At 39.1% G+C, this 27,241-nt stretch overlaps 2 protein-coding genes and 2 long non-coding RNA genes across 4 annotated transcripts; 2 read left to right on the top strand and 2 right to left on the bottom strand.

Annotated features, from left to right (window-relative positions):
* The first annotated feature begins 9,436 nt into the window (after nucleotides 1–9,436).
* LOC121052039 lies at nucleotides 9,437–10,356 on the top strand. The gene is made up of 2 exons (XR_005807835.1): nucleotides 9,437–9,635; nucleotides 9,825–10,356. It is a non-coding gene; the product is annotated as an uncharacterized LOC121052039 (long non-coding RNA).
* Nucleotides 10,357–13,002: 2,646 nt separating this feature from the next.
* Nucleotides 13,003–14,331, top strand: LOC112193918 (flowering time control protein FY). Its single transcript, XM_024334181.2, has one exon. The coding sequence runs from the start codon at nucleotides 13,120–13,122 to the stop codon at nucleotides 14,257–14,259; it is 1,140 nt and encodes a 379-aa protein (XP_024189949.1). The 5' UTR covers nucleotides 13,003–13,119; the 3' UTR covers nucleotides 14,260–14,331.
* A 476-nt stretch (nucleotides 14,332–14,807) lies between these two features.
* On the bottom strand, nucleotides 14,808–16,070 carry LOC121052389. The gene is made up of 2 exons (XR_005808917.1): nucleotides 15,890–16,070; nucleotides 14,808–15,179 (listed from the first exon to the last, which is right to left on the bottom strand). It is a non-coding gene; the product is annotated as an uncharacterized LOC121052389 (long non-coding RNA).
* Nucleotides 16,071–16,295: 225 nt separating this feature from the next.
* Nucleotides 16,296–27,028, bottom strand: LOC112193917 (regulator of nonsense transcripts UPF2). The gene is made up of 18 exons (XM_024334180.2): nucleotides 26,882–27,028; nucleotides 26,450–26,550; nucleotides 26,268–26,355; nucleotides 25,936–26,138; nucleotides 24,878–25,222; nucleotides 24,508–24,612; nucleotides 24,238–24,365; nucleotides 23,066–23,242; nucleotides 22,809–22,890; nucleotides 21,829–22,107; nucleotides 21,481–21,678; nucleotides 21,274–21,375; nucleotides 20,867–21,118; nucleotides 20,555–20,773; nucleotides 19,730–19,900; nucleotides 18,339–18,524; nucleotides 17,611–18,060; nucleotides 16,296–17,371 (listed from the first exon to the last, which is right to left on the bottom strand). Exons 2-18 carry the CDS (start codon nucleotides 26,540–26,542, stop codon nucleotides 16,874–16,876), a joined length of 3,576 nt encoding a protein of 1,191 aa, XP_024189948.1. The 5' UTR covers nucleotides 26,543–26,550; nucleotides 26,882–27,028; the 3' UTR covers nucleotides 16,296–16,873.
* Nucleotides 27,029–27,241: the final 213 nt, after the last annotated feature.

Genomic DNA, 27,241 nt, shown 5'->3' on the forward strand with positions numbered 1-27,241 from the left:
CAAGAGATGTAGGCAATTGCCATATTACTTTTGTAGTAGATGCCAATGATACTAGTCTTTCTTCAAAGTAGGCGTACTTAATGTAAAAGTGATGTCTAGAAAGGTTTTGAGATAAGTGGTTCTTAAGCGAGCTTTGCTCCACCGACATCTCTCTACTTAACTGGTCACATTTACATTGAAATTACCGAAAGAAGATAGGCAACTACCATTGTTTTGCATTAACTAGTTTATTGGATTAGGTTTACTTTGGTTATGAGAAACGATGATGTAATTCCGTTTGGCTTATTAATAAAAGTTGAGTTCTTTTCTTTATAACTCCTTTTTAATTACGAGCTCTTTCTTTTAGGAATGGATGAACTTCAATGTCTTGCGGATAGTGCGACTACGCACACCATTCTACGACATAGGCAATTATTCTTAGAGATGTTGCCTACATATTCATCTGTGACTACGATGGCTGGGCCATCAAGTTTAGTTCAAGGACATGGAATGGCCCAATTCCTTTTGCCCAATGGCACCTTGATTAAAGTCACTGAAGCTCTCTACTCTCCTAAGGCAAATCGGACCTTAATGAGTTTTAAAGATATTAGAGCCAACGGATTCCATGCGGAAACGCATTGTGAGAACGGAATAGAATTCCTTTGCATTACCTCTAATGATTGCGGAAGAAAGCGCATCCTAGAGAAGCTTATGTGTCAATCTAGTGGACTTTATGTCACTACAATTCGACCTATTGAATCCAATAACATCATAAGAGAAGATCTCTTGGATTCAGACACATATTGGCTTTGGCATGACCGACTAGGACATCCTGGTCGTGATATGATGCTCCGTATACTAAAGACCTCACACAGACATCCATTCTTCAGAGTGAGAAGAAGCAAGAATCAAAAATTGATTCCAGGACTTAGCAAGACCGCAACCATTGCAGCATCTGGAACTGCAGCTGTCTTGGGGCGCCACAAGACCGCCCATGTCCCATGTGATGACGCCATTAATGGCGCCAACCGTGAGCATGACGCCATGGTTGTTCCTCCTAGTAGCCATGACGCTACACACACCACTTTCCATGGCTCTAACGCCATAATGGGAGATGTAGTCACACACTTTGCTTCTAATAGTGCTACGGACGCTCAGGCCCAACCAAAATCCTCATTGGTTGCTTCTAAGGCCCCTCGCTCTTTCTGCAAAGCCTGTTCCTTCGGGAAATTAGGACCGAGACCGTCCTACGCAAAGGATCCCAAAATACTTATTCCATTCTTACAATGAATCCAAGGGGATATCTGTGGACCAATTCAACCATCATGCGGACCTTTTAAATATTTTATGGTATTGGTTGATGCGTCGACACGCTGGTCACATGTCGCGTTACTGTCCACTCGGAATGCTGCTTATGCTAAACTCCTCGCCCAGATTATCCGTCTACGGGCTCACTACCCCGACCACCCTATTAAGTCGATTCGACTTGATAATGCTGGGGAGTTTACATCGAAAACATTCGATGACTATTGCATGTCACTGGGGATTGATGTAGAACATCCAGTTCCCCATGTTCATACCCAAAATGGTCTCGCAGAAGCCGCTATCAAACGACTACAGATGATAGCACGGACATTGGTTATGCGCACCAATCTCCCTGTTTCTGCTTCGGGATATGCCATATTGCATGCGGCGACGCTAATTCGTCTACGACCCACTGCCACTCAATCTTACTCTGCGTTACAGCTAGTGACTGGGTACGAGCCTGATATCTCGCACTTACGCATTTTTGGGTGTGCCATTTATGTGCCTATTACGCCGCCACAGCGTACTAAGATGGGTCCACAACGACGAATGGGCATTTATGTTGGATATGAATCTCCAAAAATCGTCCGCTACCTTGAACCCTTGACAGGCGATCTCTTTACCGCTAGATTTGCGGATTGTCACTTTGATGAGACAGTCTTTCCGTCGTTAGGGGAGATAAGAACACAGATGTTCAACAGGAACGACAGGAATTGTCGTGGTCTGTCCCTACTATGTCTCATCTCGATCCCCGTACCGCACAGTCCGAACTTGAAGTGCGAAGAATAATCGAGCTCCAGAACGTAGCAGACAACCTGCCTGATGCGTTTTCTGATGTTGCCAAAGTGACAAGATCACACATACCTGCTGCAAACGTGCCTGCAAGGATCGATGTCTCAAATACTGGACATCACGCCACACCTGTGACACCAAGAGATGGCGCCATTGCCCAACATGGCAATGATGTGGCATCTATGGCCGCAGGTCCCGCAAGAAAGCGCGGTAGACCAATTGGTTCGAAGGATACTCGCCCTAGAAAGAAGGCGAATGAGGCACAAACAAATCCTTTGATCATCGATACTCAAAATCCGTCCCATGAGAATGTTCCGGATTATGGTTATGTCCAAGAGACATCATTGGGGGACGCCTCATTGTCAGAACCTATCCCTGAGAACGTAGAGATCTCTGTTAATTACACTAGTGTACTTGGGACGTGGGAAAGAAACTCCATCATCATCGATGATGTATTCGCGTATTCAGTGGCGCGTGAGATTATTGAGACCGATGACATCGAACCACGCTCCGTTGCTGAATGCCAGCGTAGAGCCGATTGGCCAAAGTGGAAAGATGCGATTCAGGCAGAACTTGATTCTCTAGCGAAAAGAAGGGTATTCGGACCAGTTGTGCCAATACCGCCCAACACCAAACCAGTTGGTCATAAATGGGTATTCGTTAGAAAGCGTAATGAGAAAAACGAGATTGTAAGGTACAAAGCTCGCCTTGTGGCGCAAGGTTTCTCACAACGCCCTGGAATCGACTACGAGGAGACCTATTCTCCCGTAATGGACGTCATTACGTTCCGCTACCTTGTCAGTTTGGTAGTTTCCGAAAAACTGAATATGCAGCTTATGGATGTGGTTACTGCGTATCTATATGGGGATCTAGATACAGAGATATACATGAAGATTCCAGATGGAATTCAGTTACCCAAATCAAGTGGCTCTAAACCACGGAGTGCGTTTGCGATTAGATTCAAACGCTCACTATATGGATTGAAACAATCTGGACGGATGTGGTATAACCGTCTTAGTGACTACTTGATTGGAAAGGGATATGTCAATAATGAACTATGCCCATGTGTGTTCATAAAAAGGACAAGTTCCGGATTTGCAATAGTAGCGGTTTATGTTGATGACATGAACATAATTGGCACCCTTCAAGAGTTAAGGGAAACCGCTGAACACTTGAAATCCGAGTTTGAGATAAAAGATCTTGGGAAAACACGGTTTTGCCTCGGTTTGGAACTTGAGCACCGTAGAGATGGTATCCTGATTCATCAATCAGCTTATACCCAAAAGATGCTTAGGCGTTTCAACACTGATAAGATTAAGCCTTCAAGCACCCCAATGGTCGTCCGTAGTCTTGATCCAAAGAAGGATCAATTTCGTCCAAAAGATGACGATGAAGATGTGCTAGAGGCGGAAGTGCCCTACCTAAGTGCAATAGGCGCATTATTGTACTTGGCACAATGCACAAGACCGGATATCTCATTTGCAGTGAACTTGCTAGCTAGATATAGCTCTGCGCCAACATGACGCCATTGGACTGGTGTTAAAGATATCTTTCGATACCTAAGTGGTACGATCGATATGGGCTTGTTCTATCCCTATAGAGAGATGATGGATTCGGACCCATCAAGTGCCAGGAACGCCACACATGGTGGACCGCGTTCCCTATCCCCAACCCAAAACGATATAAGTGTTTTGGAAGGTTTTGCTGATGCTGGGTACCTCTCTGACCCACACAAAGGTCGCTCCCAAACTGGTTATGTTTTCACTATGGGAAAGACCGCGATATCTTGGAGGTCTACGAAGCAGACTTTAGTCGCTACCTCTTCGAATCATGCAGAGATTATTGCTCTTCACGAGGCAGTCCGTGAATGTATATGGCTTCGATCCATAGTTACGCATGTTCGAAACAATTGTGGTTTGAAGTCTACCACAGATGAGCCAACGAGCATTTATGAGGATAATGCTGCTTGCATTAAACAAATAAAGCAAGGCTACATCAAAGGCGACAACACCAAGCATATATCGACTAAATTCTTCTACAATCAGCAACAACAGAAGCTCCTCAAGATCAAAGTGAACCAAGTTCGATCGGAGGACAATGTGGCAGACTTATTTACTAAGTCATTGCCCAAATCCACATTCGAGAAACATGTGGCAAGAATTGGCTTGCGGAAGTTATCTGAACTCCCATGATCGTAATCATCAGGGGGAGGTGCAGACATCAGGGGGAGATGTCTACATGTTCGTCTCGAATCGTGAAGGGTGTGTTGTGCTCTTTTTCCCCTTCGACCGAGGTTATTTTTGTCCCACTGGGTTTTTGTTACTCGGCAAGGTTTTTAACGAGGCAACGAGAGAAGCACCGCATTTGGGCAACACAAGGGGGAGTGTTGAAGGAAAACCTAATTTGTGTTTAGCCCAAAGTCTAGGTTACTTGACCTAGTGGTAATAGGATTTTATTAGAAGGATCTAGAATCCTAATCAATGTAGAATTACTTTCCTTGTATGATTGAGATTCTATGCATTGTAATCCTCTATATAAAGAGGCCCCTATTATCAATGAGAATACACAGCAAATTCCTCTCAAATTCAGTTTCTCTACAACACTACTATAGTTTTTTTTTTTTTCTGATAAAAAGGAAGCATACCAATAGTATGGCCCAGTTCATAGATTAAGAATAGTACAGAAGACTACTCCAATAATACATTTCTGCTCAGAGTAATCTATGCCACATAAAAATATCTTGCCTTGCAGGCAATCTATTCTACCTAATATTAAACGCCGAGCACGCAATTGTGGTACTCTAAAGCTAAGCACTTCCAGAAAGCACATAGAGACATTCTTACTAGCATAGACAATCAAACATAGGATCACCTACTAAGCAACTATAGGTTCCTTCCCTTTAAACAGGTTAGAACCATTGACAACCTCAACTAAAGTAAATTCTGGCAAACCATTCACTAACTTTTCCGCTTTTCTTGGAGATTTACTCTTCTTTGATGGGGACTTTTTCATAGGAGAAGCTTGAACAACCTTGAGCTCCTTAGCTTTATTTTTTGTACCTTTCGCCCTACCTCTGTTCTTGTATACCTTCTCGGCCAGCTTCACATTGCACAAACCCATGGTCATAGCATCCAAATTAGTTCCTCCAACTGCCAAGCTCAATCTCATCTTCTTTAGAGAAATCCCATCCTCATCCACACGCTTACGACGCATTCCACGACTAGGAGAATGCATTGCATGATTCGGTGCATGTTTTGTCGAACTGTCTGCTCCAAATGTCCCCTTGCCTGAGCCATCAGACTTTGGCTCACTATCACCATCAAGCTCCGTCGCAGTTGAGCCTGTCTGTACCCCAGAGCTACCCTCTCCACTACCAAAAAAAGGCCTCTGACGTATTTCTTTCCTCCTTTTAGGCTTAACAATTGGCATAAACCTCTCTAAACCAACATGGGGGGTTTTTTGTGCCCCAAAAACCAACATTGGTCCAGTCGGCTGTATCACATCCATGAGGTTCAAAACACACTCCAGATTTCGACGTGCTAAAGGAGTATCATTTTGCAGCTCTGCTGGTAAAGGAGTTCCAGAATACGGCAAGCCAACATGAGTGACAAGTCCACAATCCCTGCACCTGCCATACAAATTCTCGAAAAAGAATTCCAAATCCACCACAATACCATCATCTGCCGTGAAGCTACGCCGAAAGATGATAGGCTGCAACAGGTCTAACTCACCCCGAATCCTGATTCTTCCTGCATCAAACTCTGTGGTGTCCTTTTGAACAAAATAACCTACAACACTGCCTATCCTCCTAAGACAGCGATCCGTGTGAAAATCTGGCGATAGTCCATGCACCTTAATCCAGAAAGCAAGTGTAGTAAGCGGCACATGTTTGATTCCTCCAACTCCATCATATAGTGCCAAAACCACCGGAGCCCTGTCAAAACCCCACGAACCACCCCGGAGAATCCGTTTACAATCAGTTGGGTCCGACAAGGTGAAGAGAAAATGGTCATCATGCTTCTGGACGGTGTATCAACCATTTAGCCACCATGCTCGCCGGAACATCCCCATAAAAGATCTCTTGTTGAAAGCTCTGGCAATCAGAAGTTTCCCTACAAGGTACGTCTGTGATCGACGTAGTCCTTCACCACGAGAAGGTCGCAAGTCTACCTGCCGGCGTGCATCCGCTAGTCCCAAGGATGCAGCCAGGCCCACTGCCATCTCATTGACGTCCTCCATGCAAACAAACTTAGGGTTTTGTGAGCTAGGGTTTTCCTCTCTCTCGCGTAGTTGCGTCTAGGGTTTTTTTCGGAAGAAGTACTGTGTGTATTTAAAATTTATCTTTCTTGTTCTATTGGAAAATGGTTCAAAAAATAACATCTTGATTAGTAAAATTCAGTAAAAACCTACTATAGTATTAATTAATTACTCGTCCATAAGTCATCATGAGGAGTCGAATGCTAATTACCAAGATAGAGCAAATATCACCACCACACTAACACAACCAACCAGTTTCAAACTCGCAAAGTTGATATATATTATATGAAGCATACTGTAACTCAAAGCTTCAGAGGCCCCCCAGAATCTGGTGGCCTGAGGCAGCTGCCTCAGGTAGCTACACTCAGGGCCAGCTCTAGCCTAAGGGAAGTAAGAACATGCCTAAGTGTGCTAAGGCCCTTGAGAAAGATCTTCAGGAAAGAAAATCTAAAAAGTGGAGACTTCAGGATAGTGATCGTGACGTTCCAACTTCTGTGGAGAAGGAGCGTGTTCGGCTAATGAGACCAACCAAATGGAAGAGTTGCAGACCACTGGTGGAACTGTAGGGGACAGTGGCAGATTTAGAAACTTTTAGCAAGATAGGCAAGACTAAAATTGAACGGTCATTCAATATCAAAAGAATATTACTCTTATAGGTGAATATCAATAAAAATTCATTGATCACAACATATATATATATATATATATATATATCCTATCCAGAGCAGAGCGCCGCTTTGAAAATTAACTTGTGAAGTTTGAGTTTTGGGTCACTTTTAGGTCGCATATCCACATCTCGACCGTTCAGTTTTTAGGTACTACTGTATAGATCATCTCTACAAATTTTCAGCCAAATTGATGATGGTTAAGACATTGATTGATATTTGCCTTAAAGCCATCCGAGTCATAATTCTAGAATCTTGATGTTCGTTTAAGAAAACCCATTTCTATTAGACCCACTGATTCCAATTTCCCATGTCATTAAACCCTAACGCAAACCAAATTCATCTTCCAATTCCTCAAATTTTCTCAAAAAAATTCAAGCCCATCACATAGTTCCGTGGAGTAAAAGGATCACAATTTCAACCCTAAAAGAATCATGAGAAAAATTATGAAGAAATTGGGAAAATTACCAAATTAGGATCAAAGTTGGCTTTTGGACGCTCTTGAATTTTCTCAGTTTTCTTGGTTTTGGTTTCTCTTCTCCTTCGTCTATGTACAAACTGAAAGGGGTTCCAACGGTAATTTATGTTTAATTACGTTACTGCTCCTCGTCTCAGCAATTAATTACGACAGTGGCATATATCTAATTACGTGTAGAAAAATTCTTACGCGTATTTGTGGCGTATCCCAGAAGCATATACAAATTCTTACGCGTATTTGTGGCGTAGCCAGACGCATATACAAATTCTTACGCGTATTTGTGGCGTAGCCCAGAAGCATATACAAATTCTTACGCGTATTTGTGGCGTAGCCCAGAAGCATATACAAATTCTTACGCGTATTTGTGGCGTAGCCCAGACGCATATACAAATTCTTACACGTATTTGTGGCTTAGCCCAGATGCATATACAAATTCTTATGCGTATTTGTAGCGTAGCCCAGACGCAGCCTCTATTATAAATTAGAAGCATTTCTCCTCATTGTTCCCAATTATAGAGTTAGCAACAGGTTCTGCGAAAATTTTGCCCTAAATCCCCTTGTGAATTGAAGATGGCTGATTACACCGGCTCTGTCGTCCGATATACACAGAATCGAAAGTGGTCCTCCTCAGATCTGTTGCCGGTGGCTGCCTGTTCTTCGATTACAACATGTTAGAATATAACATAGACTAAATTCTTCATTATTTTAAGGCCAACAAGCCTAAAACCATAAAATTTCTACATAACAACATTCTGTATCACCAATATGTAAATCATACCCATCATTCTTCATCCCTGATTGATCAGGGTTCATGATCAGAATCATAATTTCAAACCCAATTCAGAACCACAAATGGAAACCATCCGAGTCTTGATGTTCGTTTAAGAAAACCCATTTCTATTAGACCCACTGACTGGACTAAGATGCCAATTTCCCATGTCATTAAACCCTAACCCTAACGCAAACCAAATTCATCTTCCAATTCCTCAAATTTTCTCAAAAAAAAAAAAAAATTCAAGCCCATCACATAGTTCCGTGGAGTAAAAAGAACGATCACAAATTCAAGACAAAACCCTAAAAGAATCATGGGAAAACTTACGCCAAATTAGGATCGAAGTTGGCGATGAATTCTGGACGCTCTTGAATTTTCTCAGTTTTCTTCTCTTCTCCTTCGTCTATGTACAAACTGAAAGGGGTTCCAATGGTAACTTTATGTTTAATTACGTTACTGCTCCTCGGCTCAGCAATTAATTATGAGAGTGGCATATCTCTAATTACGCATAGAGAATAATTTTTTTTCTTGTTCCGAAACTATCCCTGCCTTTTAAAAATGACATACCCAAAATTAACTACACAAACAAAATACTTAAATTAATTACCCCAAGTAACCCGAGAATAGTGAAGAACGGATTGGGTATTATTTTTATTTTTTTATGTGTCAAATTACTTTTTAATTATAGACCTTCAATACTATAATTCTATATATGAATGAAAATACCATTTTACCCTTGTTATTTTACTCACATGAGTCTTACGTAGGCTTTTTTAATAGAATAATGGACGGAAGTACTATAAGGGCTAACGGATGAATAGTGCAGGTACCACTAGACTCTCTAAGAATTTATAAGTACCAAAAAGTGCATTTCGTGATACCATTTGAGGATTTTATCATACGGATGAATCATCCCATTATTTATTTAGAAAATTATATTGTAGCACATGACCAAAGATGTAAACACAGAAAACTCACTTTAAAAAAGATTTATACAAATAAGGACATGAGCCCAGGCCCAAAAGTCAAATGATGCAAGCCATACTCCCAAATTTAATGAAAACTGACCAAAATACTTGTGTTTCATCACAATTTACAGACATTTCCATTGACCCACCCAATATCCAATACAAAATCCTAGATTCCGTTTATTTCAGAAAAAAAAAAATTCCTGGATCCCGATCTGCCTCTAAACTCTTTGCTCTCTGCCTCTCCATCCACATTTGCCTAGATCGGCAAGAACGAAGCAAACAGAAAGAAAAAGGTTTCCCTTTTTTTGTTTTGAATTTTTGTTTTGTTTTGGGAAACGTCGTCGGAGGAAGAGAAGGTGTTGAAGGAGGCGAAAAAATTGTCGTGGGATGATCGGGTTTTCCATAAGAACTGGAAGGTGCGAAATATGATGGCTAGATTGTTGGGATAACTGGTTTGATTTTGACAAAACTTGATGGTTCTGCAAGAGGTGGCTGTGTGGCATGTTCACATCATCTTTGCCATATTATCTTATATTTTATTCATTGAAAGCATTCTCATGGATTTTTCAGAGCTTTTACTAATTCTACGATTGTATTCCTTTTAGGCTAGTGTGGTAAATGAGCTTGGCATCCGTATAAAGTTTGTAGGAGTTGGTGAAAGTGTAGAAGACCTACAATCCTTTGATGCAAAGGCTTTTGTGAATGCCATATTTTCGTAGCCTAAAGGGGTGGTGAGAGTCATACTTCCATCCCCAATTGAAGAGGTAGAGTACTATCAGAAGAAAGAAATCAATGTAGGCCGGAAGCAAAATAAGTTATGTCTAAAAGCACCAGGACACAAAGTTAAAACTTGCAGCGGTACAACTTGATGTTTTAGGTGACTGCTGCTGTGCAGAGTTGAATTGTGAGTCTTAAGTTCTATACGTTGGCAGCTCATTGAGATCATGATAGGAAGGGGTAAACAATGACACCACAATCGATTATTTGATGAATTGAATTCTTTATTCTTTTTGGCACCTAATATCCAACTCATTCCTTTGAATGTAATATCAGTAATTTACTGTATCTTTGTTTCTGATGCCTAAAGATTTAATGTATGCCTTCAGTGGTGAAAAATGAAGAGTTTAATTTCCCAAATGCTTTAGTTCTTTTTTTTTTTTTCCTTTTTTTTTCCCTGATTGTGTGGATTGCTCCTGCTCCTGCTACTGCCACCTCTCTTACTACTACTCTTGCTCCTGCTCCTGCTACTGCAAATGAAGTTGTTACTGAACCAAGGACACGTTTAGCAATAAAGAAGATAAATGAAGAGTTTAATTTCCCAAATGCTTTAGTTCTTTTTTTCTAATTGTGTGGATTGCTCCTGCTACTGCTCTTACTACTGCTACTGCTAGTGGTCCTGCTCCTGCTCCTACTACTGCTAGTGCTAGTGCTCCTGCTACTGCTACTGCTACTGCTACTGCTACTGCTAATGAAGCTGCTACTGAACCAAGAACATATTTAGTAACAAAGAAGAAAAATAAGTTTGACAAAGAGATCTGAGATTCTCTCTCTTAGCAACGTGTAAAAGGAAGAGTATGAGTGCAGTAGCAAGATTAGGCGATGACGAGTGCAGTAGCAGGATTGGACGAGTATGAGTACGGTAGCAGGATTGGATGAGTGCAGTAGCAGGATTAGATGATGAGATTAGAGTAGTAGGAGAGTGAGGTTTTGTGAAGTAACATAAAGAGATTATTCTTAAGAGAAAAAAAAAAAAAAACATAAACGGATTATTCTAAAAAAAAAATAACATAAAGAATTATTCTCAGAAAAAAAAAAAAGTAACATAAGGAGATTAGAAGTCAAAAGAAGTAGATAAAAGTAAAAAAGTAAATTAACTCATGACATGTGACAAGTAGAGAGCAGATTGTCCTTATTTGTAATATTTAATCCTTATAAAAGGATTAGAAATCAAAAGAAGTAGTTAAGGGTAAAAAAATAAATTAACTCATGACATGTGGCAAGTAGAAAGCACATTGTCCTTATTTGTAAGTTTTAGTCCTTATATGTTTAATTCAATTTTTAGATGATGTATTTGTTAAGTCATCTTTTGTCAATAACTTATATGTAATTTGTTATTATTTATTCCTCAAATTTTAACAAGATTTTTATCCCTTATGTAAAATTACGTTAATACCCTGAGATCCCATTATTTATTTCTCGAATTTTATCCCGATTTTTATCTCTTATGTAAAATTACGTTATACCCCGAGTTTTTAACTATAACGGCAACATTTCAAAACGTGTGGACATGAATTGCTGACCCCACACGGCGTGGCCCAGTCCTTAAAGTTTTGGGATTTGGCTTTCCTTCTAGATTAAGATTAAGCTCTCTATTATAAATTAGAGCATTGCTTCCCATTCTTCCTTCCCCATCGCTGACTCTTCTCTGCAATTTCTCTAGGGTTTCTGAAAAAGTTTTCCCTAAATTCCTGAAATTTTTGCCCTAAACTAGTGAATTGAAGATGGCCCCAGACCACTCCTACGCCCAGACCACCACAGTTGATTACACCATTAACAACCCATTTGCTGCCCAGTTTGTGCGCTCTTGCACAAATTACAGAGCCCGTGCTTCTTCGATCAATCGAGTTTTATGGACACCTTCTGGGAGGCGTCTTATCACAGGCTCTCAAAACGGGGAGTTCACTCTCTGGAATGGTGAGTCATTCAAACATGAATTGAGGATTCAGGGTCATGATCACGCAATCAGGTCCATGGCGTGGAGTTTTGATGATCAAGATTGGATCTCTGGTGATGATGGGGGCACAATCAGGTATTGGAAGAGTAACATGATTAATGTGCTAGTCAATGAATCTGCTCACCATGAATCGGTTCGGGACCTGAGCTTCTGTCGGACTAATTTGAAGTTTTGTTCATGTTCCGATGATACTACGGTTAAAATCTGGGATTTTGAACGGTGCCAACAGGAGAAGACATTGACCGGCCATGGTTGGAATGTGACAAGTGTTGACTGACAAGTGTTGACCGGCCATGGTGCAGAACAGGAGATAAACGAGTGCAGAACAGGAGATAAACGAGTGTATGCTAAAGTGTATGCTTTTCCTTGCTCTGCATAAGCTACTGTGTTTTGACCATGTTGAATGGATTTTGAGACTTTTCCTTATTCTGGTGCACACTTCAGTTGGTTGTAAACGAGTTGATGTTATTCAGTTTTGGTTGCCTTTGATAACCAGTGATAGTCCAAGTGGGAGATTGTTAGATCAAAAGTGGACTCATCACATGCTATCCTAGAGTAACTAGGAAACCATCAAATACATTAAATCAAATACAACATGGATATGGAAAAGAATCAACCTAGATATCTAATGTGATAGTGTATTTATCGTTAGATTAGGAATCCATTATTTGGACTACAAAGAAAGTCCTAAACTGTGATGCATTATGATTACAATTGTACAGTTCTTGTTTCTCAATGAAAACCTTTATGGGATGATTCCTAGGACTTGAACTAGTATATATAAGGGGTTAGGGTCCCTGATATCACCACCGTAAGACAAGCATTGTGTTCTGCCCATTTAGAAGCTCCAGTTGGTGAATAGCAGAAGATCTCAATAAGCAGACTTTTATGGCCAAGTCTTCATAATAGTATAGATATATTATATTATTATTTTTTATATATAGATAAGGTTAGTTATTCTATATATAAAAAATAATAATATAATATATCATAATATTATTGTATAATATAATATATCTATACACTATACTCGACCGACCTAGTCGCGTTGCCCAGACGCGGCCCAGACGCACCGACCTACCCACTATAAATTGGTAATTCCGCATTACCTAAACCCTAACTCTACTCTAGAATTCCCTTTGTTTTTACTCGATTTCCGATTTCCGATGGCCCATCACCACCACCCCTACGCCTGTTCTTCGATTAACAACAACCCATTTGCTGCCCAGTTTGTGCGCTCTTGCACAAATTACAGAGCCCCTTCTTCGATCAATCGAGTTTTATGGACACCTTCTGGGAGGCGTCTTATTACAGGCTCTCAAAACGGGGAGTTCACTCTCTGGAATGGTGAGTCATTCAAACATGAATTGAGGATTCAGGCTCATGATCATGCAATCAGGTCCATGGCGTGGAGTTTTGATGATCAAGATTGGATCTCTGGTGATGATGGAGGCACAATCAGGTATTGGAAGAGTAACATGATTAATGTGCTAGTCAATGAATCTGCTCACCATGAATCGGTTCGGGACCTGAGCTTCTGTCGGACTAATTTGAAGTTTTGTTCATGTTCCGATGATACTAGTGTTAAAATCTGGGATTTTGAACGGTGCCAACAGGAGAAGACATTGACCGGCCATGGTTGGAATGTGACGAGCGTTGACTGGCACCCCACAAACTCTTTAATAGCTTCGGGTGGGTGGGACAGTGTTGTCAAACTGTGGGATGCTAGGTCAGGGAGAGAACTCTGTTCTTTTTATGATCACAAAAATTGGGTGCATTCTGTCAAGTGGAACCGAAATGGTAACTGGCTGCTGACTGCTTCCAAGGATCAAGTCATTAAGCTTTACGACTTGAGGGCTATGAAGGAACTTAGATCTTTCCGCGGCCATCAGAACAAAGTGACTGCTCTAGCTTGGCATCCTCTTACTGAAGATTATTTTGTCAGTGGGAGTAGTGATGGATCCATTTTCCATTGGCTTGTTGGGCATCATACTCCCCAGGTTGAAATTCCTAATGCACACACTAGCAGTTACAATAATAATAGTGTGTGGGATCTCCAGTGGCATCCTATTGGTCATATGATTTGTAGTGGTAGCAATGATCGCACTACCAAGTTTTGGTGCAGAACAGGAGATAAATCTCAAATCACTCAGAATCAAAGTAATTCTGCTTTTGCTTGTCACATGAACAGTAATTTTCCTTTTCCATGTCACGGACCACCAACTATTGCTACTACTCGAGACGAAGGAACCATTGGTTCAGGAGGTGTTGGAACCATTATACCTGGTGTTGGAATTGCGGTTTAAACAAACCAAATTAATCTTGGCCAAAAACTAAAAAACCCAAATTAATCAACAATGGCTACTTCAAACAAGTAAATGAAAAGAAAAAGAAATGACAAACAAAACAAAACAAAACAAAACAAAACCAAAAAACAGACCAACAATGTCTGATCAAAAGAGAGAGAGAGAGAAAAAGAATATAGAAAAACTAAGAAAAAGTTGAGCCTTTTAATCTGGAATAATTAGTTGAACAAACAAATGAGACCAAATATTCAACACAAAAGAACAGTTTCCAGCCAGAAGAGACCAAGTTCAATTTTCCCACCCCACAAAAACTGGCTGTGAATCTACCGTCTCAAACATCAAATTTTCCAAGGCCCCATATGCTTTTAGTTAGTCTTAGCCAAAAACAAAAAAAATCAAAAAATATACCCAAAAATTAATCAACATTGCTTACTTCAAAGTTTAAACAAGAAAAGAACAAAAAAAAAAAGGAACAAAACAAAACCAAAAAACAGACCAACAATGTCTGATCAAAAGTAAGTAAAAAAAAAAAGAAAGAAAAACCAAGATGAAGTTGAGCCTTTTAATCTGGAATAGTTAGATGAACAAAGAAAGGAGACCAAATATTCAATACAAATGAACACTTTCCAGCCAAAAGAGACCAAGGCCAAGTTTCCCCTCCAAGCATGGAGCAACCAAGCAATGCTGCGTCCAGGAAATTATAGGATTGGATCAGCTACTTAACCGCTTGTTCAATAAGAGGCATACTTCAAGCATACCAGTAATTTCTATAAAGGATTCGGTTTCTACATATGACTAAGAGGTGCTATTCCTGTTACCATTACTAGAAGCAATTTCTTCCTATTATTCCAATTACCATTACTAGCAGCTCAATCTCACAGTTTTATATCCATTCGGGATAGGGGATGGCTGCTATGTACCTGCATTCACAGTTCAACATCACTTATGAGTTATGACAGATCCAGAAGTTCTATTGATGACTCTAAATGAATTCAATGAAAGAGAAAACTGCATTTCTTGTGCATATATAGCTTCTGACAATTGTACATCATGTGAAAAAGTGGACAAGTTCGTTGCATTCCTTAGTTCAATTTTTTTGTGTACTACCATTCTTCACATACAAAAAAAAGAAAAGAAAAAAGAACGATGTTACTTTCTGTATTCTTTTAGTCCAGTCACGCTACGATCATAATTCATTCTTTTATGTTCTTGTGGTCCTGACGACTAAAGCATTTATAGTTTTGTTATTCCTATATGTTTCAGAATTTGGGATAGTGCTATCACATGATTCACATTCACATCTGCTTCATTTGTAGTTCAAGCAGTGTTGAAGCATAAATATTCAGACTTTTTTCCTCCTTGAAGGTATTTCATCTAGAAGGCATGGTGTTTATCAAAAAGGAAGTACAAAACTCCTAAAGAAAACAACAAAAAAGATTACTGCGTTGTTAGAAAAAAAGACCCCTGCTTGGATAGACTTCCTCTTGCTTGGGGACTTACTGACCATGCAATTCAAAAGTGATCAAGTCAATTAAAAGTTTCAAATAAAAAAGCCTGGCTAATAATCTAGTCACGAATCCGGCACAATGCTGCGGGTTTTTTTTTTCTTCCTAAAGAGCTGAGTTATTACCTCCTTTTAATATTTGACGATGTGTGATTCATGGTTTCTGTGTAACCTTCCCCATACCCATTTCCTCTTCTGATATCTGCAATGTCAGATAGACTTGTTAAAATTCAAACTAAAACTCTCAAAATGACTGGAGAGACTTTAAAGTACAGGACTATGAGTCAAACAACTTGCAGCTTATCAACTCAGAACTGGAACTTCAGGACAAAAAAATAAAAAAAAGATGGTACTGGTCGACCTCGTGCAATTTTGGGACCTTTCGTGCTGGATCTTTATCAAGTCGGATGAGATCTGACAAAAAAACCGTTTAACAGAATAGCTACTCATGATAGTTCCAACGAATCTGGTGTGTGTTGATTGTTTAGCATGCAAAGGTTCACCATGGCTGGTGTTTGAGAGACATAATACATGTCAAGCAGTGCGGGAGTGCTACATGATTAATTATGATAACAATTCTGTACCCATGGCAATGAGTAATACAGCAGCCTAAAAACATTGGTTTTACCGAAAACACTAGAATTCCAGTGCAAAAGACTGGATACAAAATGGAACATATATTACGTAAAACCCAGGCAGAGTTTACATCACATTTTTACTTCACATTTGACAAATATACACGCAGGACTCATTCATCAGGTTCGAAACTAATGTAAAGATCTAGCGCCCGATGGCATATTTGCATATCAAAATCTCACTATCACAGAACCGCCTTTCTTGTGCATTGATCTCTTGATTTTCCTAGTCCGCCATCCCCCGTGTATTCGAGTACGTGACAGCCTTGCCAGATGGAGAAAAAGGTCCAGGTTGAATGTCCCCGGAAATGCATGGCTTATGGCTTCCCCATTGGATAGAAGTGTTGTTTCTTCAAATTATTGTTCAACTTGTAAGTTAAGCACGGATTTGAACAGGAATGAATCACCTCTGCAAAACGAGGGAAACCTGTGGTTGGAGTGTTTCAGCTTTACTATTTTTGCAAAACCATGCTGTTCACTTCCTCCTGCTGTAATAAACTCCAGCACCAGAATAACTACTGTGATATCGACGTGGTCCACCACCTCTGCTGCTAGTTCCTTCCCAAGTGCTGCCACGACCAGCAAATCTATTGCCACCACTCTGCGCATAGTTCATAGTCTGGTTCCCTAATCCATTAAGTTCCTCCTCTTCTCTATCATTATATTCCAAGACTAGCCTCTTGATGTCTTGTTTCTCTTCAAGCTCTGCCGCTTCTTTCTGTTTTGTGCTCTGTATAAGGGAGCAATCACGAGGGATGTACATCTGTTTTGTTTGTTGCTTGTTACCACGCTTCACGAGAACTTTGACTTGGACATCCTTGCTTCCTCCAGACTCCTCATCCCCCTCATCACCACTGTCCCCTCCAACACGTCCATGATGGTCCTTGATGGACCCCTCAAACACATTCATTGGTATCATCATATTCAATGTAGGCCGACCGCGCAGCTCTTGCCTTCGTTGCTCCATGCTTTCCTGCATTCAAAATGTTATGTAATGAATAAAATAAAATAAAACTGCTCAATTGTCACCTTTCAACATCAGCAAATTATGAAAAATATTACTGGCAAACCAACCATGGCCAGTAAGAATGCAAGAGTCAGTGACCATGATTTCATTTATTCAGAATGCAGACAGATAAGCATCACATGATAAAAAATAAAAAAAGCAGATGAGGCAGCAGCAAGAGCATACACATATAATCTAAATCTTACCTGCATAACAGCCTTGAGATCCAGCTCAAAATCTGCTTCTTCCTGAGGATCCACCTCTGCAACCTTCTGTCTGACATGGACTTCATCCTCCTCGTCAGAAGCAGGTCCACCCCCATCATCATCCTCCTCTTCACTCTCTGATCCATCATCATGATTCTCTTCATCCAATTCTTCTTCATGTCTGTCTGGATCAACAGTGCCACTTCCTGAATCACTGTCACTATCTCTATGGTCTTCATGCACCGCCCCATTTCCCTCTGTACCATTCGCAACACCCTGTTCATTCACTGACATTTTATTGGAGGTTGTCCTCCTTGAAGACTTTTCAGTGTCTGAGTGCTTCTCATTATTGGCCTTCTCCGAGTGCTCCTCAAGCTCTACCAGAGCTGCATTAACTTCTTCAAGGGATGAGTATCGAGTCATATTGGGACGCAATTCTGCAAATAAGTCCTGCAAGTACTCAACTACATGAGCTTTTACCCAATAAATAGGAGAGTAACCAGAAAAGTGAAGACATATGCTCAGGATACTATAGCAAAATAAAGTTGTATAAAAACAAGAAAGAAGGGGACAGGAAAGCGGGGTTCAGTTTCCTTAGGAATCCTAAATTATTCTTTACTTTTGACTAGCAATTAAAACTAACAGGAAACAATTATTCTATGCTAGCATGCCTCAAGTGTAGAGGGGGAGAGTGGTGGAGTTTGAAGAATTGGAGTAGCATGACTGACCTGTAAGTCAAACTCAACATCTAGTGGTAGTACACCTTTGCTTAGTATATATCTCTGAAAGTGCATCAAGAAGCGATCAAGTTTCCTCTTAGAAGAGCCTCGGTCAAAGTAATGTCCACAAGTTTCGAGAAGAGTAATAACCATCCTTATGCGGAAACAATCTTCTGGTGGATCTAATACATCTTGCTGGTAACAAAGAAGAGAAAGTATGATCATGGAATAAATTTCACCAAACAAAACAAATGATAAAGCCATCTGCATCTATGCATTTAAAGTCAAACGGGTTCTTTTGATGAAGCATGCCTATTTCTCCAAAGATTGGTAAAAAATTGAAAACCAAAAAAATCACTCATGCAAGTATTAGTGCAATAAATCGTAGGTTTTTCCCTAGCCAGCATCATTGCACCTCAAAAACCAACTGCTTAAATGTTCCTCTTCATCATAATCCCACACTACTAGGTTCGCAAATTGTATGTAAGCATGTGAATAATTCTGGTCCTTCCTAAGTTTGTACATTACAACAAGATATTTATGAAAGAAAGAAGACATGGATGTAAAACCCATAAAGTTCCACACTCGTCAATACTTGCGAGTAACAAAACCAATGTAGGGTTACTTCTAGGAGGTTCCATTTTCAGTTCCCATCATTTCAGATCATTTCTCCCCTACATCAGTTAAACGCCCAAACCCAAATGTATTTAACAATTCAAAAACCCAATAATGGCCAAGCACAATACGAGAGAACACAGCGATCTCAACTCCAAACCCGCCAAGTAAGATAAAGCTCAGATGGATTCCAACATGGACTTGGCCTCAAGCGGATGGTTTAACACGTATTGCAAGAGTTTGGTAAGATAGCAGAGGGATGGGTTTGCAAATCTGTGATTGAAGATACAAATTTGATAATCCAACCATTGGAGAACCCCAGTACACCATTGATGACTCCAGCATCATTTTCTCTAAATACGAGTGTTTACCCCATTGACAAACAAATAATTTTTGTTCATTCACCTGTTTGTATTGCAATTAAAATTTTAACATGGCAACGACATCAGACAGTACCAACTATTTTCTAAACACGCATTGCATACACCTATATAGTTATCAAAAGAAGACTACCTAGTATTGGCTTGATGACTTTAAGAAAATAAAAAAATGAAAAAATAAAATAAAATAAAAAACATGTCGAGAAATATTTAGCTTGTAGTTGTGTATCTCACTTTCTCATATCAACTTTAAGTTTTCAAACAGCATGAAACCAAGAAAAATAAATAAATAAAACAATGCTTTTCATGCCTAAAGAAAGCCTAATCCCATGTTTTGTCAGCAGAGCCTAGGCAATATTTCTTAAGTGCTATGCAAAGATATCAGAAGGGAAATAGACGGATTACCTCTGTTGTGCCATGGCCAAAGATGAGAATCAAGTATAGAGTCTCAAATATAACAGAAGAATCTACATGTTCATAGTTGTATAACTCTCCTAGGAATCGCATATGGGCAATTCGTCTTTGCTGCATTCCGTACTCATTTAATTCAAGGCCAAGCCGGATCTCCTCTAAAACCTGAAAGTAAAGATATAAATGTGAAACTCTCTCTCAAAAGCAGAAATCTTCCAACTTGCCAAAAAGGCACACCTAGCACGGAGAGGATCATTCTTGTTCACTTTCATAGTCTTCGTGTTGGGGGAGGGGGTTTGACTATAAACTTACTAGCTTATTTTAATATAACCTTACCCAAAATTCCATACACACACTCATCCTTTCCCCAGAAGTTATCGCAGTAACTCCTAATAATTGAATGAAATGTGGAACACAAATCATAAGAGAAAAAGGTATATTCAAAGTGAGGGAATATAACTCGCAGTAACTCCTCAACATTTTCTTGCTATTCAAAGTGAGGGAATATAACTTGCTGTTAGATTGAATTCGTTTTGGGTAGCTCACCACACTCCATCATAAATGAACAAAATAAAAATAAAAAGTGGTATGGGTAGAGACCAAAGAACATTTCATTTAAGATAAAATCATTTTCACTAAACCAAACGTACATGTAGAAGACCAAAGGACAACCCAACCTCCTAAACCTCCTACCCGAACTTTAGGTCTCTGGGTTTTGTCAAATCTAAGAGATGTACTATCCACAATTAATAAAATTATGCAAAAGATAAAAAAAATAAAAAAAGGGTGCCCAAAAAAAAAAATGGATGAAGAAATGACCTCGTCAACAACAGAGACAGCAAATTCATCATGATAGCGACTCAGGCCAGCAGTGAGAGAAGCAATCAAATGGATCTGACCGTACTTCCCTTTGTGAACCTTCATAAAGCATTTCAAAAGATATGGCTCACATTCACCCCATGGTAGTTTACGCAATTGCCTCAGCACATGCTCAAGGGTAGATTTATCAAGATCTGAGAATAGCAACTTTCTTATATACTGAAAATGAAAATAAACAAAACGGTTAATTCAGAGATTGAACATATCAAACAAATTTCAGAAAGAGAATTGAGCCTAAAAAATGATTTACACCTGATGCAATGGAGGACGGACTTTAGCAACTCGTGCGGATCTCTCAGGCGGTTTGCACAGGTAATAAGCATTTTCAACAAGGGTGCTGTGCCGAGGATCCAAATTTTTTACATTCTTTAAGCGCATTAATATTTCCAACATGTTAGCCATCCGCACAGTAGTTTCAGGAGAGCGATACAGAAAACGGCCACAAGTCTCAAGAAGATTGCAAGCAACATCAATATTATGATGAGAAAAATCATCTAGACAAGCCTGGCAAGAAGACGGGATCAATTTATGTAAACAGCTCTCAAGCTAAATGCCCCAATGAAAATGAAAGGTATGATCTTAACTATCATAAAAGGAATGACAATGAGATCAAAAATAAATTTACTCGAATTATGTACTGATTCTGTTCTGTGCATTACCTTTAAACAACTAAACACAAGACCAGCTGGTGCAATTCTGAACTTGCAGAGTTCTCCAATAAATCTAATATTCCTAATCTTTGTTTCAATGTTCATTTGATCCTGCACAGAATTACAATTCAATATCGAGAGAATGAATGTCAGACTTAAATGTGAGAACACAAAAAGAAAAACAAAAAAAAAAAAAATTTACATAAAAAAACTAACCTTTTTATTTATTAAGAAATTGAACTCCTCCTCCAACATAGCCAGGAGCATGGAAGATACATCCTTCATACAAGTCGACAGAGTGGCAACCATGCGTGAGTAGTACGGCAGTAACTCCAACGATGTCCTGGGGACATTAAACACTGACCTCACAAGTTTTTTCCGATTTGCTTTAGAATTTAGGTAACAAAACTCTACCTGAAAATATATTTAAAACAATATCTTCAATACAAATCATAACAGACCATATGATGTGGGGAAGAGAGGGAGAGGGGGGGGGGGGAGAGGGAGGGGGGTGGGGGAGGAGAGAGAGAGAGAGTGCAGTAAAGCTCAGACAGAGATAATTACAGTCAATTGGTCAATGAGGTCACGGCTCACACAACCAGGGAGCCTCTGCAGTAAAGCATCCAAATTCGTCCCTTCGATACTTTTTAGTTTCTCCTTTTCATTCTCTCCCTTCTTGTCACCCTTCTCTTTGTCTGCATCTTTAATCTTGTCTTTATCTTTTTCTTCCTTCTCCTTTCCTTTCTCTCTGATTTTTCCTTCTTGTAAAGCACCAACATCTGCAGATGATTCCGCAGCATCTTCTGTAGCCTGTTGACTCTGGTCTAATTCAGGCGCAGGTTCCTTAATAATGGATATATCAAAAAAAATGTTCATCTGAGTGAGATTGGTACAAGCATAAAATAACAAGACACAGCACAAGAGAAACATGGATCTTATCGTTGTAAAGAAAGCATAGTTTGCATTTTATATGCTATCCATGAATGAAATAACGGCAAATTGGCACATAACCTTAAAATGTTAAATAGATTAGCTAAAAACAAGGCCACTATATCACCAAAGCCACACGCTTTTTTATTTTTTCATGACAAGACACAATATTTATGAAAAGTGAAACCAGAAGATAAAAAAGGAGAGAGATGACCTCCGACAGTGATAGACCAAATTGGTGACATGCAGAATTGGTGAGAAGTGATAGTAGATTCACCAACAACAAGACTTCCATTTATACAAATAATCATGTTGAAGGCTAGAATATACAGATGAGCAATCGAATAAATAGAAAGAGATATGAGTCGACGAAACCCATGAACAAAGTATTTCCCACTATATACACATGCTAAACAAATATTAATTTATCATCTGGCAGCCATAATTTAAAAATGTACAGTGATCCTTGGAGGAGGAAAGGGTAAAATGGTGGGGGCAACCAGCTATCTTTGCCACAAATATATATATATATATATATATATATTTATAGATTGTGTGTGTATAATTTCAGGACATAAGAACCCTGTACAGGATATGCAAGATAAGCTCCTTACAGTTGGTTGCTCTTGGGTCTTTGCAGATTGCTCATTGACTTTAGACTCTGCTTCTCCCAGTAACACAGCTGGAACAAATGCTCTGAAAAGAACATAAAATCATCTTACTACATTTCAAGTGAACCTCTGCAGTTTAAGAAACCACCATCCAACTCACTGATGAACAAAAATAATTATAATTGATGTCATATTCAAGAATTGTTCTTCTTTCCTTTTTTTGACTAATTAAAGACAAATAACATCCAACTGAGACATACCTAAGATCTGGCAAACATTCATAGAAAGCCCTAGTATCTTCATCGTCCCATATGGCTTCAAGTACAGAAGAATCTTTTCCAGCAGCTGGAGATGAAGCATCCTCTCCGCTAGTAACCCTAGTTGTGTGACCATCCTCTGGCATTACTGGAGGCTGCATATCAAGTGCTTCTGCTAAACTGTGGGAAAGATAATTGTACCATAAGTATACCAAAGAAAACTAAATAGCGAAAGTAATCAACGACACATTTTGGTAGATGGAAGGTTTAGGGAAATTGATCAAATGTAACAAGCACAATACCAAAGACAATGTTACTTCATAGCATCCTGGGGCTAGCAACTTCAGGTTAAAGAAAGCATGTGAGGGAGGTAAAACCCAGATCTTATTAGATTCTTTCTTTCTTTTTTCATCTGTGCTGTTTTTCCTCTATGTTGCTTTACTTCTCCTAGACACTCTCTTTGGTTTTAGCTTGCTTCTATTGTTTTCATAGAATTATCACTCCAAAACTTTTCCCCTGATTTTGTTTCTTTAGCTACACCTAGACGCTTTTCCAGGGTTTTAATAAATAAGATGCAACCTAATGCAAATTTCCGGAGTCATTGTAAAGTCAATAAATGCACAAAGGTACATCCCCTTCCTTGTGAGTTCCTTCTCGTGCATTACGTGAAATCTTAGTGGATTATTATCTGGGAAAAAAAAAATCTTCTGACCATGCTACGATTTCAAATTTCTGCATGTCAGAATCACAAGATTAGTGTACTGAACTAGCTAATAGAACATTTTTAGGCAGTATGTGGTACTTCCATCCTAGGTCGTTTTGGTTGATATTTATGTTAGATAGCTATGCTGATCTTTGGTTGATGACATCCCATACAAAAATGACCATACAAGGTCAGTAGAGCAACTTGAAGTCCTTCAGAAATTGATAATGCTCATGACACGATGTCACTAGTAATTTTAACTCAGGAAATTCGCTCAAGTGGAAAAGGAACTAGTTAGAAGTATAGTAGAATATCACATGACTAAAGTTCATAAAGATTAAAGAAGGATATGATGTAATATAGACAGTTAGAATTGTCACAAGAAAACCAAAATAGTTAAATACTATCACTGACAAACCTAGTCATAGCACAATAACTACAAATAACAACAGCAAATTGTAAAACCACTTACGCTGAGACATTGCGGTACAAATGGTCATAAGATTTCCGCAGCTTTTCATATGAAGAGGCACTATCATCACTGAGCTCTCCTTTAGCATTAAGGATTCTTGCATTTTCATGCTCCATTTGGCGAAGTGACTAACAATATCAAGAAAATTTTATCAATTTTGACAGCATTGCACTAACGAGATAAGGAATATAGAATTGTTAGATATTTACCCCCAACAACCCAAAAATTAAATAAATAAAGCTATCATATAAACAGAGGCAAAATTCTTACAGTATGCTCAGACTGAAGCAGTTCAGCTGCAGCTTCATAATATGCTTGAAATGCCTTCTTGAAGAACTTCTTTTGATCTGGTGTGATATTAAGGCCCTTAAAAAACTGTGGCAATAGGAAAAAAGAGCAGCAGTTTATTGGCAAAGTTCGAACATAGACATAAACTTACAATCATATACAAGACTTCCGTCAACATTTGGTGTTTAAATGAATCAGAAAAGAAAAAAAGAAGTTTTATATATTGATCATATCATGGGACTATATGACAGTATGACACCAAAAGTAACATTAATTATTAGCCTGAGCATACAAAACAATATTAAAATATGAGACATAGTAAATAATGAAATATACCAAAGAATTAATATACCTCTTCATGTATTTCTGGCCCAGAGAGTGGAAGACCAAGAAACATTCTTCCCTGCCGAGCAAAACTAGCAAGAAGAGTCAAATTTGTCTGAGTAGTATCCCGGTCCTTTAAGTGTTCTCCACTGGTAAGATCTTTAATAATATTCACAAAAATACCACCATCTTCTATAACTCCAACAAAGTAAAGTTCCAAAAGGAGTTTCAAAGTGCTACGCTTCTTCATGGCTCTCAGGTTCCTATCTGCATCTGGGTCATCCCCAGACTTTCCAGGAAAGAAGACTTTCAAAAGACCTTGAACTAGGGTCGGGGAGAAGTCTTTGTATCTTTGATGAAGCAGAGAGCAGATCTTTGAAAAATATACTAGTGTTAGAAAAGTGTTAACCAAAGTAATATTGACCCAACAATTTCATCTATGCACTACAAAATAGACAGGAAAAGTTTGCATAGCACTCCGACAAACAAAAACCTATTTAACACAAGTGAAATCAATGAAAAAATAATGTAAGGCAAGATATATTTTTGCTTCGTAAATAACATCCTACTATGTTCAGAACTTTATTTCCAAAAAATAAGAAAGAAAAAATACCAATACCCAGGTCTAAACAAAATGAAAAGCTAAATATTGAAAACCAAGACCAAAAACTGCATCAAATTGTTTGCATTTGTAACGCAACTTATCTCCAATTCAAAACCAAAAAACTGAACAGAAAAAAATGATGAGATACCTCATTATCCATTTCAGCATCATTAGTACCTAGCATTTGACATATTTATTATACAGCACATCATTTCAGCAAGTCTGTGTTTAATCTTATTTAAGCTCAATTAAGTGTAGTTTATGTAATTCTACAAATGCACAATCTGAGAGTTATCATATTGTTCTCAAGCAAATTCAAATGTGTAACAGCATTAACTAACAGTTTTGAAATCATTTCATGAATGAAAGCCAGACTAATACATTGTTAAGTACATCCACGAATGAGTTTCTGAAACACAATTTCTAATAGGAGTATAGAAAAGGAAGAAAACCAGAGATAGTAAATGCATTGGAAATGATACCTGAACTGCTGCTTGTATGTCCGACGATCTAAGTTTGGCGTCACAAATAGCAGTAACAGCTTCACTGACAAATTTGCTAAGGTTGACACTTCTCAAGTCATCCATCAGCCCTTCCCGCTGCTCTTCATTTATCTGCTTCAGTTTTTTAATAACTGCTGTGTTGCGTTTAATGCTGGAATCCAATGTCCTCAGAAATCCCGAGTCTGGAAGTCAGATGAAACAGTCTTAGTTTCCATCATGTCAATTAATACCAGTTGCTTGATAGATTATTATAAAAGATCATTTGAACACAAGAGTGCATTGTTATACAGGAAGAGTGCAACATGATTTACCAGGCCTCTCGGGGTTCAAATTGCTTTGACGGAGAGCCATCTTTGACTCGATTGATTTCTTCATTTCCTCAAGCCGAGCAACGGCTTCCTGGAAAAAGAAACAATAACCGCCTCAATTACGAAAATCACTCCTAAACAGACATAAGCTAAACCCTAAAAAGTGTGAAGAGTCGCATACATACCTCATCATCTTGCTTCCCATGAGGTTCAGCTCCGGCACCACCACCGGATTCCTCCTCATTGTGATCCATCTCACTACTCGTATTGACTGCCATACATACACCTTCATACACAACAAATACAAACAAGGCATTCGACTGTGAGGTCAATCAATCAACACCCAATCCAATCCACACAAGCAAAAACCTAACAAAAACTATTCTAGAGCCTAGATTCTTGGAAAACCTAACAAAATTGCAGCAAATCAATTCGCATCACCAAATTGCTATTCTTATGTAATCCCTGATGTAAGTTTATAGAAATCGTGCGAACAAGGTTTTCTATAGTACCCGAACCGGTACGGTTGGGCGCTCCGGAACCTAACCTAAAAGTGGCGGTGCCGAATTCCCATACGACGTCGTATGGGAAAGCAAGGAAGGAAGCGGGGACGTTACCTGGATCGTTCGTTGGTGACTGAGGCCGGTTGTAGTTCCGGCAGCTCTGCGGTTAACTGAGAGAGAGAGAGAGACCCTTCTTTCTGCAATTACAGGGGTTACTGCCAACTTTTATTTCTCTCTTCCTTCCGACCTGAGATAACAACGTGTAATACTGATTTATTTTTTTACATTAGTAATACTGATTTATTGCGATCTTTACCTGTTGTTAATTTTATTGTACTTTTTTATTAATAGATGTTTAGAAATAGGAAAATGCTTGAGACACCAAATATTTAAACCAAAATTGAGTATCAAATGATGTGACATACAACACTTCATCAATATCATTCCATAAATTTCAATGACATGGATTTATTC

Source organism: Rosa chinensis, chromosome 3 (assembly GCF_002994745.2).
Source record: "Rosa chinensis cultivar Old Blush chromosome 3, RchiOBHm-V2, whole genome shotgun sequence".
Taxonomy (NCBI): domain Eukaryota; kingdom Viridiplantae; phylum Streptophyta; class Magnoliopsida; order Rosales; family Rosaceae; genus Rosa; species Rosa chinensis.

Coding starts and splice junctions, on each gene's coding strand:
- LOC112193917 (XM_024334180.2), bottom strand. CDS start 26,542: ATGGCAGTCAATACGAGTAGTGAGATGGATCACAATGAGGAGGAATCC. Junction 26,139..26,267: donor TTTGAACCCCGAGAGGCCTG/GTAAATCATGTT, acceptor TCTGACTTCCAG/ACTCGGGATTTCTGAGGACA. Junction 23,243..24,237: donor TTGTACCGCAATGTCTCAGC/GTAAGTGGTTTT, acceptor TCTTTCCCACAG/TTTAGCAGAAGCACTTGATA.
- LOC112193918 (XM_024334181.2), top strand. CDS start 13,120: ATGGCCCATCACCACCACCCCTACGCCTGTTCTTCGATTAACAACAAC.